We start from the raw sequence: 16,740 nt of genomic DNA, 5'->3' as shown, positions 1-16,740 counted from the left end.
CACTGTAGAAAAACAAGTAACATAGCATCTGTTACATCACACATTGGTTTCTGAAGAAACAATTTGGTTTGAAAAAAAATAAACTCGAAGCCTTAAGTTGGGGTTCGCCACCATTTCGGTCGGAAACAGAAATGTACTCCCAGACAACGGCTGAGTTTTAGTTTATTTTACGAGTCAGCAGATATTTTATATTACGTGGGACCTTTTTTCTCATGATAGATCATATTTTTAATATTCATTCTCCAGGGGGAAATAAAGAAATATGAGAAACCTACCTTAAAAATATCTTCTGGTCCTGCTGCATAAGGGTGCCATAAAGAATAAGGGGCCTTATAGCTAAAAAACAAACACGGGACACTTTGAAAAGCGTTTTCTGTTTATTGTTATTGCGTACCTTGCAACAATGACAGAAAGCTCACTGGGACGTTAGGCAGAAAAAAAGCCACAAAAATGTCAAAATAGTTTGTGAAACATTTCAGAGACTCATTCCAGGCTGCTGTCCAGGACGGTGTGTTTTAAACTAGCAGCGCAGTTCTACGAGAAAAGGGAGACCGGATCAAATATCACTGCAGGCACTAGGTCTCTTGATCAAAGTGGATGCCTGCAAAACTAAGATTAAAATAATTTGCCCCCCCCCCTCCCACCCGGATGCACAGTTGGATGAATACACTGAACTAAGTTAACGTGTAGAACGACCAGAAAAAGAATCGGTCAAGACGCTTTTGCTTTTTGACCAAAGCTACGAGGAGCGTCACTTGATCTTGGAAAGTCACATTTAATAACAGCCTAACAATTCTCCAGAGAAGCAGCGATGCAGACGCTTCCCTTTCCCGATACGTGGATGATTTTTTTTATATAACAAACCCAACACTATAAAAGTTGAACGTGAGCTGAGCAGTAACTGCTCAAGTAAAAATTTTTCCTACAAATGTAATGAATATGGACCTTTTATTTGAATGCAGAAACTGTCGAGAACTGGGCCAAAATGTGTAAAACTTACAACAAACAAATGGTTTGACTATTTTAGTGACTCAAATATTTAAAACCAAAGGACGCAAAACAATCGATACTGTAATGAAATGGTTAAAGGTTCAAAAATGCAAAATGCCGACTGGGCACAATTTTTTTTAAATAAAATAATTATATATATAATTATAAAATGGTATATTTTTTAATTGTATTCTCTCGCGTAAACGGTTCAAAATTGATTAAATTTTTCTTTAGTCTCGAGGTTCCAAAACGAGCTTCACCATCAATAAACAGGACAACATGCGAAGACGATCTATTCGCAATTGCGTCCATTCGTCTGGTTTGTGCCCATCATAAATCAAGTAGAACAACAAGAACAATACATATTTCAAGAGAGATGATATATTTGGTAGTTCACTAGCCTGTTTTTCTTCCTCATTTTCTTTGGACATTTTTGGACAAACTCTGGTCACTCAGAGAAGCAAACGAGCTTTTCACAATAATTATTTCTCCATTGTCAATTAAATGTATGCTTTGCCCCTGGAGTTTTGTGGCTTGGTCCACATTGGTGGAAAGAACCATTAATATCAATCCGTATATAATTTGTTATTGTATATCTGATATATATTAATAAAAAATAAAAATAAAAAAAGCAGTTACTTTTTGACCTCGCAGCTATTATATTACGCTCGGAAAAAGATTTTAATCTTCCCCACATTTTGCCCCAGTATTCAAGAGTTCTCAGATTGAATCGCTGTTCCTTTTGCAAGGACAGCTTAAAGAAAAAAAGGGAATCAACCCCCCAAACTCAAACAACAACTTGCTAAAGGAACAAATAAAGGAATACTTTCACTCGTGTGAAAAGAATAAAAAAAAATCTCAAATAAATACACTTCCATGAGTATGTACAGATACTCAGCTAACCAGAGTTGGGAAAGCTTTTCCCAGTTGCCTGGGAAAAGAAAAACAAGACGGAGGAAAAACAAAACCGATTAGGGGGCCGTTCCAGAAACCACTCTAAACATTTCCCGATCCTGGATCGTTTTACATTAGTCTTAAAACCTATTTTCCTTCCAGCCCCGTCTTCCACGAGCACTGTTTATGTTTATGCGTCCGCTGCCTCGGTGCGTGTAACAAAAACCAAACAAACACGAGACGGGCTCCTCCGCCCCACCGCTCAGAGCACGTCCAGCTGGGTGGGGTCGTCGGGGGCCAGTTCGCAGAGGTAAAACAGCGTCTGCTCCGTGGCCTCGGCCTCCGTCAGGGGCTCCAGCCGGATCAGGGAGCTACGCGGCGGGCGGTGGTCCTCCAGGGCGGCATCCAGCAGGTCCACGGGGGGCTCCGCGGAGGGCTGAAGGTGGGCGGTGGACGTGGACGAGACACCGGCCGAGTCCGGCTCGGAGCCAGGGCTGGGGCCGTCCAGGAAGGCCATCAGGGGGCAGGAGGTGTACTGGACCAGCTGCTTATCTGCTCCCAGCCACGTCGGGGAAATGGAACAGGAAGAAAAGTAAACCATGCTGGTTGCAACAAATGTAATAGGAGGGGAAAACTGCACGTAGAACTAGTCACGTAGGAAATGATGACTGAGCCAAAGTCACTTCCAGCCATCATCCATGTTACGAAAGAAAAAAAGATTTGAAATTTGAAGACATTTGATTGAAATAAAATGAAGCGTCCAACAGCAGGGAACTGAATCCACTAGATGGCGCTGAAACCTTCTGGAACAGCCTCTAGTATAGGCAAGCGTTTGCTTAGGGGGGAACGTTTCGTACCATATCCTCCACTGATTGTTTGAGAGTCAAAAGATTGTTTTTCCAAATTCAAATACGACTTTTTTTTTTTTTTTTTAATAAAAACGAAATTAAATTATTCAGGACACAAATGTGATGGTCACCTGTGTTGTCTTGCTCAGATCTGTCTTTGTTTAACTGTGCTGTCAATTCTTTGGAAGCCGCATTCTCCTTGACACACAAGACAGAAAATAAATATATATGAACAAATACGCAATTACTAGATACAGGTTCACATAATCCCAACACTGCATGCAAAAACATTTAGCAGGCTAACATTTAGCAGGCTAGCATTTAGCAGGCTTGCAGAACACTGAATTCCAACCACAAATGTCCAGTTTTTTTTTTTTTAAGTGTCTGCCTCTTTTCTGAACTCTTGACAAGTTTTTTGTTTTACTGAAACTCTTCCAGTTCACTGCCAGCTTCACGCAGTGTCAGATGTTTAACAGTCGGTGTTGAAACATCTGGACTTCTGATAGCATTTAGCTGACCTATTATTTCAGGGTCACATTTGGCCTGCCTGACCTTGTTCCACCTTGTTTTGATGTCTTGAGCACAGCACTTGCAAAGTTCAATGATTGATCTTAATTTCTTTAGGTCTTTACTAACTAGGCATTTTTTGCCTTGAAGTTGATGTGTTGGAAGCAGGAAAAACGGAAAAGCGTATGGATCTGAGCGACTTTGACGAGGACCAACTTGTGATGGCTGAAGACTGGGTCAGAGCATCTCCAAAACCACAGGTGTTGTGGGCTGTTCCCAGTATGCAGTGGTTAGTACCTACCAAAAGTAGTCCAAGGAAGGACAACCGGGGACAGGGTCATGGGAGCCCAAGGCTCATTGGTGCGGGTGGGGAAGGACGTCTAATCCGTCTGGTTTGAAAAAGTTAATGCTGCAATGGTAGAAAGGTGTCACACAGTGCATCACAGCTTGCTGCGTACGGGGCTGCGTAGCCGCAGACCGGTCAGAGTGGCCATGCTGACTCCTGTCCACCACCTAAAGCACCTTCAATGGGCAGGTGAGCATCAGAACTGGACCATGGAGCAATGGAAGAAGGTGGCCTGGCCTGATGAATCATGTTTTGTTCTACATCGATACCACTCTCGTTAACCAATCATTAACCGTTATCAGACAAGATTTAAATGTTCATTTTAGAATGGGTGATTGTAAAAAATTCTTATCGTGATAACAGCAATATTCCGACTTGTTGACGATGTTAGGGAAGGGCATGAGTACTCAAGTACGCGATTTGGACGTCAGTATTCATTCAACGAATAGGATAATCACATTTTTTACGAGAGGGTGCACTCAATTAGGTTGGGGAAAACAACTGCATTACTTTAAATGATATATGCTCCAATCACACGCCGTTAATTCATTTTTAAGAGTGTATTATAAATATAGCATTATCATTTTGTTATTCATTTGTAAACAGCTTAGCTTACTTCCAGCACTTCCAGGTTTAGGAAAGGACCCGGGGGCTGTGTAAGCTGTCCTCTTACAAGCCTGAAATAAGAGGCGTGTGTGGTTGCACGTGTCGCCCCCATGAGTTTTGTATTTAAGAAATAGATTGTATCGCGTATTTGTCTTTTACCATGCAACAAATGTTTAATGGATTTATTATTATTATTTATAAAAAAAAATTTCGATAAAATATGTCAGGCAAATAGAAGTGCACTTAAACTCAAACTAAGCCAGAGTATTATTGTTGCATCAAAAAACTAAAAGCATAAGAGACAACAGAAAAGGCCATTTTAAGTTTAAAAATGAAAAGATTTTATTTGCATTTATTAATAACTCTGCGATTAGATCTCTGTAGGCCTGAATTTTAAGTTTTGCCTTTAGGGTTATAGAGAATAATAAAGAACAGCTGTTGTAGTCAATTCTGTGTAGGACATGGTAATTATTCAAAATCAACGTGTATTGCAATACATACGCAGACTTGCCAACCTTGGGAAAATATTTGATGTACCACAATAGTGTAACAGGGAGTCTCTGTGGCGTTTGAGTTACTGCAGCTAAACGACTCCATTGGAAAAACGTTGTCTGGTCTGATGAGCCTCGATTTCAGCTGCGACATTCAGACGGTAGGGTCAGAATTTGCCACAAACAACATGAAATCACAGATCCATCCTGCCTTGTATCAAGGGTTCAGGCTGGTGGTGGTGGTGTAGGTGTAATGGTGTGGGGGATATTTTCTTGGCACACTTTGGGCCCCTTAGTACCAATTGAGCGTGGTTTAAACACCACAGCATACCTGACCATGTCCATCCCTTTATGAGCACAGTGTAACCATCTTCTTCTTCTGACGGCTACTCCCAGCAGGATAATCATCTCAAACTGGTTTCTTGAACATGACAATGAGTTCACTGTGCTGCAATGGCCTCCACAGTCACCAGATCTCAATCCAATAGAGCACCTTTGGGATGTGGTGGAACGGGAGATTTGCATCGTGAATGTGCAGCAGACAAATCTGCAGCAACTGTGTGATGCGATCATGTCGATATGGACCAAAATTGCTGAGGAATGTTTCCAACACCTTGTTGAATCTATGCCACCAAGAAATAAGGCAGTTCTGATGGCAAAAGGGGGTCCAACCCTGTACTAGCAAGGTGTACCTAATAAAGTGGCCGGTACGTGTGTGTGGAAAAGAAAGAACACACACACACACACACACACACACACACACACACACACACACACACACACACACACACACACACACACACACACACACACACACACACACACACACACACACACACACACACACACACAGGTTTTGCGTAGTTTCAGCTTGCATTTCGTACCTGCGTATTTGACTAAGAACTGTGTAGCTGGTCCACAAAATGCGTGCAGGTTGGCAGGTCTGCGGGAACACCCACAAGACCTGCCATTTTGGAGATGCTCGGACCCAGCCGTCTAGCCATCACAATTTGACCCATGTTAAAGTCGCTCAGATCCCCACTCTTGTCCATTTCTCCTGCTTCCAACACATCAACTTCAAGAACTGACTGTCCGTGTACTGTGGTGTAAAAGTACCTCGAGTCCGTCTGGATCGATGCTGAACGGTTTGCCGCAGAACATGGCCTGGAAGTCCTCCAGGCTGCAGTCGATGCTGTCCAGGTAATTCATCAGCTCCATCCTGAAGAGACAAATGCAAAAAGTCACATATCAATGCTAATTTATCAATATTCAACACCTGGGCAAAAAAATAACTTAAACCAATCTATATTTCGTTTTAATAACAACATTTATACAAGCTAACTTTTTGAAACTATATAAAGGTATAATCAATTTGTTTGACTTGTAATAACCTTTTTTCTTTTGAATATTTAAAACGAAACTAAAAAGTGAGCTATGCTATTAAACTGTCATGTGGATCCAAAATAGTCCAAATCTGTTGCAGGAACTCAATGCAACAAGGTCAAATTATATTAGTGTTGGGTTTAGAGATGAGAATTTCAGGAAAACAGTATTGGACCAAATAAGAGTATTGGAGTCAACGCATTCCCTGATATTACAACATCCCAGTAGTCCACTCACATTGATGGTTCAGCGACTGCTAATCAAACTAAACTACTCACAAAAAGTTAGGGATATTCGGCTTTCGGGTGAAATTTCAGGATGAACCTAAAATGCACTTTAACTTTTACAGGTAAACTTAATTTGACCTTCTCTAAACTTTTGAATGCACATGTCCAACTGTTCAATATTTCAGTACTTTTTGCACAACTTGCTGTTCTCTAACAAGGAGTTGAACGGCAAAATTCTCAACAGGTGTTTGATCCATGAATCGACCAATACATTTCCTGGTTCAATTAGAATTGGTATTTAAAGAGTCCTCTTCATCATGCTGTTCACATTTTGACATCATGAGACCAAGACGACACCTAACAACTGATCAACAGGACCTCGCCATTGTGAGGCTTCAAACAGGATGTTGTCAGAGGGAAGTGGCCACTGAGCTTAGAGTGTCACAGAGTGTCATCAGCAGGTTGCAACAGAGATACAGAGACTGGAAGAGTCACAGAAAGACATAGAAGTGGACGTCCTTTGGCCACATCCCACACTGATGACCGCTTCATTGTGAACAGTGCCCTGCGGAACCGGATGATGAATGCCACTCAACTCCAGGCACATTTAAGGGAGGTGAGAGGCACCCAAGTGTCACATCAGACCATTCAAAACCGTTTACATCAGGGTGGTCTGCGTGCTAGACGACCTGCAAGGGCACCTGACCACACCACCAGGCACAGCCATCATCGTCTTGCACGGGCCAGGGAGCATTTACGCTGGACGAGGGACCAGTGGCCTCCGTGCTGTTCTCTGATGAAAGTCGATTCACGTTGAGTAGAAATGATGGCCGCCAACGATGTTGGAGACGTCAAGGAGAGCACTGTGCATCAGCCACTGTCAGCCTTTGGTGACGAGCCTTTGGTGGTGGTGGTGTTACGGTGTTGGCAGGTGTGTCTAGTCAATACAGAACTGCCCTACACTTTGTGAATGGTACAGTGACAAGCCCATACTACCTGAATAACATCATTCATCCAGTCATTGTGCCCCTGCATGAACAACACAGGCCTCATATCATCTTCATGGACGACAATGCTCCAGCTCATGGAGGTCCCATCATTAGGGAACGGCTGCTGGAGACTGGGGCACCTCAAATGGAGTGGCCTGCACTTTCTCCAGACCTGAATCCCATAGAAAACCTTTGGGATCAGCTGAGTGGCCGTGTAGAGGCTGGTAACTCTGTACCCCAGAACCTCAACGACCTGAGGGCCCTTCAAGAAGAGTGGGGGGCCAGGCCTCAGCAGACAATAATTCGACTTGTGAACAGCATGAGACGTCGTTGTCGAGCTGTAATTGATGCTTGAGGGCACATGACAAGTTATTGAGACACTGACATTTTTTCGTCGTGGTAAACCCACCACTGTTGTTGGCTTTTGTTTCAATAAATTGTTTGAGATGAGGAAATCACCATTGCATGCTTCTACTAAAATGCCCTACTTATATATAATATTTTCCATAAATTTCACCCGAAAGCCGAATATCCCTAACTTGTATATCCAGCTCATCACTCACCCAGTAGAGTGACACCACATTGACCGCACAAACACTGCATGGTACTTACTTTCCCAGCAGGTTGATGTTCTGAGAGATGACCCCGTTCTCCTTGAGGATAGAATCCATCATTTTGACCGGGTCCTCCATGTTGAGAGAGGAAGGTTTGTTTAACTGGAGGGCGCTGCTGATGGGAATGCCGCAGTCCAAACCGGCACTCCTGTGGCTTTCCTCCAGTCCTGCAAGTTCACTGGGGTCCAGGGATCTGATGTCGTCCGCACAGGAGGTCCCAACTTCAGCCTCAGGTGGCAAGACTGCACAGCTGTCGAAATCCACTTCCACTATCTCTATGTCGCTGGCAAGGGGGAAGGGAATCAGAAGTGAAAATAAATTTGGAAATAAATACGCTGTACTAATGTATGCATCATTTACAGAAGAAAAATGTAAAAAATAAAAACACCGAATTGAAACCATTTCACCAAACCAAAACCACACTGAACGGTGTATCAAAAATAAAATGAACATGTAAAACTAACTGATATACTATTGAAATTAAACTACCACTATATAAATCACAATATTTTTATTATGTGAATCCACGAGACTGATACTTGTACTAAGAGCAGATCACTGGATTCAGAAATGCTGCCGTCGAAATAGTATATAAAGTGAAAATAATTGGGAAAAATATTATAGAAGGATATTTATAAATCAAAAATTATTGTCACATACACAATCATACACTAATTCTGATGCCAAGCCTTAGAACAAATCTAATAGATAAAATAGAACAAAATAGAAGGAATAAAACAATAGAATAGAAAATGAAAATACAAAAAAATAAAATACAATCAAAATAGATAAAATAGAACAAAAATTTAACTGTGAAACAATGAAACAATATAATCAGCATGATTTGCAATGTTGGGTTGAGTTCCAGAAAAATGAAATACTGTGAAACTATGAGACAATACAGCCAGTAAGAGTTTCAGAACAATAAAACAATAAAAATAAAACAGTATAACCAGTGCCTTAAATATGAAATATAAAGGGTGGTGGTGAGGACATCAGTATGAGAGGTGGATGAATTATAAATGATCAATTGTAAATTATGTGCTAAGTCAACTGTACTGGTTCAGGACCCGAACGGCATGAAGGAAGAAACTCTTCCTCGTCCTCTCTGTTTTGGTCTTCAGGCAGCGGTAACACCTTCCTGACCGCAGAAGAGAGAATAGACTTGATGGGGTGGGGGTGACTGCTGTTCGTGTCTTTTATGATCCTCTCAGCCCCTCGTCCTGCACCTCCTGGTGTAAATGTCTTGTAGGGCTGAGAGTTGGCATCTGATGACGCGTTCAGCTGACCGCACCACCCTCTGCAGGGCGAGGTGGTTCCTCTTGGTGCTGTTCCCTAACAAGACTGTGTTGCCTGTCAGGGTGCTTTCTATGGTTCAGGTATAGAAAGACTTGAGCGCCTCAAGGGGCAACCTGAATTCCCTTAGGCGTCTGAGGTAGTAGATACACTGACAGGCTTTCTTCACCAAAGTGTAGATGTGAAAGGACCATGATAAGTCCTCTGTGATGCAGACAGAGGTATCTGAAGCTGACCACCCTCTCCACAGGTCCCCGTTGATCCTGAGGGGATAGTAGTTCCTCTTCTGCTTCCTCCCAAAGTCCACCAGACCAGTCCATCTGTTCCTTAAGTCTTGGTGACATTCACAGTGAGGTTTGTCTCTTGGCACAAGTTCTCCAGGTGGGTCACTTCCTCTAGGTAGGCCTTCTCTTCATCATCAGAGACCAGGCCCACCACCACTATGTCATCAGCAAATTTAACGATGATGGTGGAGTCCGAAGTAGCCCCAGTCATGTGTACAAGGAGGCTGCAGGAACAGGAGGCTAAGGACACATCCTTGGGGGGCTCCTGTGTTGATGGTGAGGAGGGATGAGGCGTGGCCGTCCACCCGCACCACTTGGGGTCTGCTCGCCAGGAAGTTGAAGAGTTGCACAGGGTGGAGTTGAGTCCCAGGTCTTCAAGCTTTGTCTGAGGGGATGACTGTGTTAAAAGCTGAGCAGTAATCCACAAACAGAATCTTAACATAATTCCCCCTACCGATGTCCAGGCGCGCCAGGGCAGTGTGGATGAGGTGACTTATGCGGTTGTCTGTGGATCTGATGGTACGGTACGCGAACAGCAGCAGGTCCATGGTCAGCGGTAGTGAGGTGATGAAGTCTCTCAAAGCATATCGTCACCACAGAGGTCAGAGCTACCGGCCGGTAATCATTCAGGCAGCTGGAATGGGGACAGGGACTACTGTCGAAAGTTCAAAGCAGGTGGAAATAGCAGAGGTTGAAGATCTTTGTGAACACCGGTGCCAGCTGGACAGCACAGGCTCCAAGAGAACATGTCCAGAAATTCAGTCCAGATCTGCTGCCTTCCTGGTGTTCTGATAACCCTCCTCATGTTGTGCACTGAGACAGTGACTGCATGATCCTCTCCAGTGGGGGCTCTAACCTCGAATGCAACGGGTTGTTGACTGCTGGTTATGTTAGTCTCGAAGCGTGCATAGAAGGTTTTGAGCTTTTCAGCCTGAGAGACGTCCGCAGTCACCATCCTGGAGGAGGTCACTTTATAGTCTGTTATGCTCCGCAGTCACTGCCACAAACATCTGGAATCACTCTTGTGGAATTTTGATTCCAGTTATTTTCCCTATCATTGCTTGGCCTCCTTCACTGCTCTACGGACGTTGTATGATGCAGCTTTATTCTCATCCATGTTCCCAGGTGCAAGCCCTGTAGTGTATGCGGCTGTGCAGGTCTTCAGAGCATCACGAATGGCGTGATCCACCTATGGCTTCTGGTTGGGAAAGGTCCTGATGGTCACCTTAGGGACAATATCATCCACTAATTTCCCAACAAAACTCACAAGTCTGTAAACACATTGATGTTGTCATCAGAGTTACACAGGAACATGTCCCAGTCTGCATCACACAGTGTCCTGAAGAGCAGCCTGACACCCCATTCCCACCAAAGCGAACCTAGTTCTGGTTCTAGGCTAGGGCCAGTTTTCAGTCAGTTCCACTTGCGAACCTTCTACTAACTTGTTTTCTATTCCACAGGAAAACAGGCTAGAGAGCTGCATCATTACTTCACGCACTACAGGCGTTTTCATCAGGACGGGGGACAATTATTCTTATTATTATAACTGGTTATGTTTTATGGGGCATCGTTTGTTTTTTGATTGGGTTAGTTAATGAGTGGGACAGAACATGATAAACGTCTATGTAAGCTCTAGGGCTGCCCCCTGAAAGTCGATGAGTCTACAATCCTTCTACAGACTCAAAAGAGTGAAGCCGGACTGACTGGGTGGTGGTGACCCTACCCTTGGTCCAGTAGCCTGGAGGGTCCCTCTGTGATCTCGGCGTTCACATCGCTGTCCTCATCCGTTAAGTCGCAAATTACGACGTCGTCCGATACCTCCGAGCCTGAAGCACCATTGAGGCCGTTGACAGACGACTGGAAGGTAGGAAGAGAGGAACAGGTCGACATCTGCACATGTAGGAGACATTTCTCGCCAACGGGGTGGAGAAGTTATGTGATTGATGAAATATATCTGAGAGCATGGACTTTAGAACTTATAACGTATTGAGTCAAGGTGATATAAGTTATAAAAAAGCTAAATAAATGCACATTAGTTTGCACCAATTGACACACATATATAGATTGATTAACTGTATTGTCATGTCCTCGTGACCCCTGTCTGATCTATGTTGTTCAGCAAAAGTAATGGACGTGTAATCTTTGAAAATTCCATACCATTCATGTAGAAACTAGTTCACTGACCTGTTCCATGCACACATTGTCATCGTAAATCTGATGGATGTATTTGGGTTTCTTTCCATTGCTGTTCAGAAGGAGTGGTCTAGCAAAGTAAAAAAAATATAAAATTAATAATAACAGGTGACATTTTCTCATGTTTGTATATACTGCAAGATTAACATATGTACCTTTTGCGCTTTAAATTCAGAATGTGGTTATTCTGTACCAGAGTGACGATAAAATGGATCAGCTGGAAAAAAATAAATGTTCTGATCTGTGTGAGGCCAGCATTATATTTTGCGACAACTTTAAGACAATTAAAGTTATATGCTTCTAAAACAACAGACTCTGTCAGATAGTCCAAAGCTTCTAGTCTTCCCCCACTGTATCACAATAAAATACCTTTTTGATGAGTTGTTGTTGTTGGGAATGTTTCTGCCTCAAATCAGCAATATCCCGCCACAGCGCTTCATTCTCCCTGAGACGGCAAAGCAAAGTTCAAGTAAGTAAAGTTTCATTTTCTTATTTAGCAATTCTTGGGCAAAAGATAAAACTTAGTATTTTAGTACAAGGTTGGTTAAGCCTACCTTTTAAGTGTGGCCAGCCTAGCATCCATGCTTTCCTGTTTCCCGTGGACATTCTGGACACTTGCCAGGATCTTGGTCAGGTCCTCCTGCCTTATTTTACTTTCCTCTGGACGGGCATTGGAAACCTGCCATGTGTCAAAGATATAGGTGTGTCTTAGTGCGGGTATTCCAACCATCTGTTACACGCAACTACCTTGTATTGGTAAAAGGGCATGTAAATGATTATGAATTGGCACTGTGTATGAAATGTGCTCTACAAATAAACCTGCCTTGCTTAAAACATTTCCATGGGTAACTTTGGGGCATTCTAGGGGTAATTTCTAAGATCCTCTTTCTATTTCTGATCAGTTGTATCTTTGCATACTGTAAAAACTGATTTCCCCCCGAGTGGTACAGCACCTTTCTTTTTTCTTATTATGAATAGGAAAACTTAATACTAAAATTAACTCAGCTGCCCTAGAGGCTCCGTGCACATGTACTGTAAAGCTCAGTCAATGACTGTGATGCTGATAAGAGTGATTCTTGATTATGAAGAGCAGCCACATGACTCGAGGAGCAGTAGTCAGGAACTGAGAAGACATTTGCAGGGGGGTGGGGGCATATGTTTGTGAAAACAACTTGCCTATTTGTAACATAACATAGTTTGGTTTTCTTTCAAAAATCAAGACATGACTGCAATGCCAAGACGGTGCGCTGACCTTCCTCTTGATGTTTTCCAGCAGGTCGTCTTGTCCATGTTTAAAGTAAGGGTGTTGGAACTCCACCGGGCCGTCTCTCTCCTGCTTCACAATGCCCGTGTCAATATGCATCACTTTACGGAATCCATCTGCATGCAGAAAAGAGGGAGAAAAGGAGTTTAAATGAGGTCCAAGGCATTATCAAATGCATATACTGGCAGACCGGATATGCATATAATGGCAGACACATGGTAGGATAAACCCTGCAGAACAAATCAACCTCAGCAGTCGAGGAGGCTGGGCAGCAATACAAAATGTGTTACTTTTGTGGTATCGATTGAATTGGACTGCTAATTTTGTATTGAAGCAATATGTGCCCTTTGATGCCAAATTTTAATCCCTGAGTAGATAATCTTTACAGTGACAGTGAGCCAAACATAACACTAAAGGTTTTTACACACAAGGAGATTTATTTTTGCTAAAAAGGGATTTATTTTCAAAAGGTAGCCAGAGATGTTTAACTCAGTATTACCAGTCTAAAAATGTATTGTGGAATTGGTTGAAACCAAGAACCCAACCTAGAATTGACCTTTTTATTTTCCTGGTCTTTTCTTCTTTTTTCCCCCCCTGTTATCTTAGCTTATATATATATATGTTGTTTATCATTAGGTTTAGTATATATTGGCAGATTTTTTCTTGGTATAGTTAACTGTTGTGTTTATTGTATATTTTCCAATTTAACTGTTAGGTTTACTGTATATTTTCCAAATATTGTCTTTCTTTTTTCCTATTCTTATTGTAATTCCTTATTATTATTATCTTATTGTGTTGATGTAAGATGACGGGACATTGCAGTTTCCCCTTCGGATAAAAAAAGTACTTATCTAACTAAGTCAAGGCATCAAATCCAGTACCAGTATTGATCACAAACCAGCCCAAACTCGAGAAAGTCGTACTAAATAAGAATGAAAGATAGCCAAAAAGACGTACACATATTGAGTTGCCTAACGAAGCTGGCCATATTGTTATGCTTGAAGAACTTTGGGAGAATCTCCTTGGCAAAGCGCTGCTCATCCAGAACAAGGAAACTGTTGCCCTCCTGGAATCATAAACAAAACAATGCCATTAAAACCGGGGTCACCAATTCCAATATGCGTGTTTCAGTCTGAAAAAAGAACATCCTCATCTGATCCCGTTTTCAGTTTGAGCTAAGACTTCAGCGTGAATGTTATTCTGCGAGGCACTTGTGTGCTTTACTGGTGTGTTAGTAAATTCACATTACCGTTAAAGTTACGCCACAAAATCAACAACATGATCGATCGGCACATTAGCTAGCATCCGATAAACAACGGACGCAAACGACTTGGCTTGCGCTCGGCTAATACTAGCGCTAGTGTGAACTCTCCGTCTGGTTCGCTATCCGATTGTTTACTTTGAGTGCGACGCGTAACATTCACAACCCCCGCCACATGGCGCGGCAAGACATACCGCTAATCCTCCCCCACCGTGTTTTGTTGCCGTTAGCTTCCCTGGCTGCCATGCTAACGTGCTAATTACCTGACTCCAGCAAATCAATTCATTGGTATCCGCATCCTCCACGAGCGTCCACAGCTTGGTTAGGAAAGCGGGGACGTTGGAGTTGTGCTTCATCTTTGCAGTAAACAAAAAAATTAAAAAAACAAATCGTCGAGGGCAGGACCGAGTTCTTCGCGGAAGACGCGCACTACGTTCTATGTTTTGAACTCATGGGTGGAAAAGGGCGACGCGACGATCAGTCGCTGCGAGCGAACGAACGCGTTACAACTTCCGGTTAGCGTCTACGGAGGCCGATTGGTCGACGGCGAACGTACGCGAGGACCGCGTCACACCTTCCACGTCACGCTTGTCAACAAAAGCCCCTTTGGTCGTTTGCTCCTGAAGCCAAAGCTGAGGGCTTTGACTTCAAGAGGTCAGGTGGATAAACTTGTGTTTTAAAGCGCCGAACTCGTTATGGTAGTTCATTCCACACAACCTTTCTACAGAAGTAGGAGTTGTTGTTTTTTTTATTGACGTGTCATCATAGTATTGCAAGGTCACCAGTAAAACTTTCCAAATTCCATCAACAAGCTCCTATGGGGTGGAAACTGTCATACGTCCACATAAGTCTTATCATATGGAACATTGAATGTACCGGTATAACTTAGACGAACAAGTCGCTTTATTTACAAACTTGGGTTGTCGTCCTAAAGAACGTATTGACTGTAATGGTAACTACGCAACTGTGAAGCTTTTCTTAAGGAGAAAGCGTTCCCTATCAAGTTGAAAGACTTTCGTTTTGTAATGAAACCCATACCCACTGGTATGAAGCGATTAAAAGCAACATGAGGTTCCCAAATTGTATGTACTCTTTATATAAATGGTATATTATCAGCAACGAATGGTCCAACAGTGAGTGGTCTCAACAATAATCGGAAAATAACACCATGTGGAAAATGTCTTTGGAACGCTCATGGGCTTGGCTTGTTCCGTTTAGTTTCTTCATCGCAAATAAAATCAGAGAAAAACGCCTGAAAATATTATATAACATATGACTTGGCGGGTGTATCGCTGGGGACCCAAGGACGTGCAGTGTCGAATATGGTGCAATTTGGACACGCGACATGCGAAATATTGAAAAACTTTGAATAGGTTTTTAGGCCCATCTCCAAATTGTCTGTTCTGGCAAAGTTTCTGGAATCCCTCATGAGTGAGCAACTGAAAGAGTTTTTAACCACTAACAATATCTTACCTGATATTCAATCAGGTGTTAGGGAAAAAAAACCCACAGCACAACTACAGCGACCAGCTACAGACAACAAACAACATTGTGCAGCCAATTTCATTGACTTATGTAATGCTTTTGATCCTGTGGTCGTAGTATTGAAGCACTTGAGGTATTGAAGACTGTGGTGTGGTGGGGATGGTGTGGTTTGAGCAGCCACACCTGTCGTGGGTATAGGTAATTGGGGCCAGGATCAGTGTGGAACCATCTGTTGCTCGTTGGTTGGTCTATCAAGCAACAGGTAAAACCCCCATCCCCACACACACTCAGGATAGGAGCCCTTGTCATGACACATGTCCATCTGCTCCAGGGCATATTCCACCCAGCCCACTCTGTACAATAAACTAGTGTTTTTTCTACCCCATCGTCTGTGTCTCTGTGCCGGAGGTCCCTGAGGTCTGCTGGTTCAATAATTATCAGGCAGAGCTCAGTGTGTTCAGGCAGAAGGTATTACTTCTATCTCCCTTGGTGTATCCCAGGGCGTGCCCCAGGGCTCAGTTCTGGGACCACTCCTATTCATTATACAGTATATATATATCAACAGTGTCAACCAAAATGTTTCGAACGCAAATTTCTACTTTTATGCAGATGATACGTTGATGTACTGCTCTCTGTCTTCACCAAACCAGGCTCTTTGTCAGCTACAACTTGCGTTTTATATCGTACAACGCACCTTGTGTGATTCAGATCTTGTTTTGAATGCTGACAAAACAAAACTCATGATGTTTTCATTTGCAAAATCGACGCCACTGAACCTTCCACCCATCGCCACCTTTCAGGGCTCTGAGATTAAGTCTGTATCTCAAAACAAATATCTAGGAATTGCAATTGATGATTCTCTCCTTTAAGCCTCACATTCAACAATTGGTGAAAAAACTGAAGTTGAAATTGGGTTTTTAATTTAGAAACGAGTCTTGCTTTTCTTTCAAGACCAAAAGGAAACTTGTTGCTGCCACCTTTATGCCTGTGCTGGACTATGGTGATATTATATACATGCATGCATCTTCACAATGCCACAAAGTCCTTACTGACCAATTCTCT

At 42.8% G+C, this 16,740-nt stretch overlaps 1 protein-coding gene across 1 annotated transcript; it reads right to left on the bottom strand.

Moving 5' to 3' along the window:
* Nucleotides 1–376: 376 nt before the first annotated feature.
* On the bottom strand, nucleotides 377–14,648 carry hsf2 (heat shock transcription factor 2). The gene is made up of 12 exons (XM_080024109.1): nucleotides 14,457–14,648; nucleotides 13,890–13,998; nucleotides 12,921–13,048; nucleotides 12,223–12,347; nucleotides 12,038–12,113; nucleotides 11,824–11,885; nucleotides 11,660–11,738; nucleotides 11,199–11,332; nucleotides 7,894–8,178; nucleotides 5,799–5,901; nucleotides 2,864–2,930; nucleotides 377–2,436 (listed from the first exon to the last, which is right to left on the bottom strand). Exons 1-12 carry the CDS (start codon nucleotides 14,547–14,549, stop codon nucleotides 2,147–2,149), a joined length of 1,551 nt encoding a protein of 516 aa, XP_079880235.1. The 5' UTR covers nucleotides 14,550–14,648; the 3' UTR covers nucleotides 377–2,146.
* Between the last annotated feature and the right edge of the window lie 2,092 nt (nucleotides 14,649–16,740).

Source organism: Zeus faber (genome assembly GCF_960531495.2).
Source record: "Zeus faber genome assembly, chromosome: 2".
Classification (NCBI taxonomy): domain Eukaryota; kingdom Metazoa; phylum Chordata; class Actinopteri; order Zeiformes; family Zeidae; genus Zeus; species Zeus faber.
The sequence above is the reverse complement of the archived record's forward strand: the minus strand, read 5'-3'. Positions and strand labels throughout refer to the sequence as shown.

Coding starts and splice junctions, on each gene's coding strand:
- hsf2 (XM_080024109.1), bottom strand. CDS start 14,549: ATGAAGCACAACTCCAACGTCCCCGCTTTCCTAACCAAGCTGTGGACG. Junction 11,333..11,659: donor ACAATGTGTGCATGGAACAG/GTCAGTGAACTA, acceptor CCTACCTTCCAG/TCGTCTGTCAACGGCCTCAA. Junction 2,437..2,863: donor ATCTGAGCAAGACAACACAG/GTGACCATCACA, acceptor GGCTGGGAGCAG/ATAAGCAGCTGGTCCAGTAC.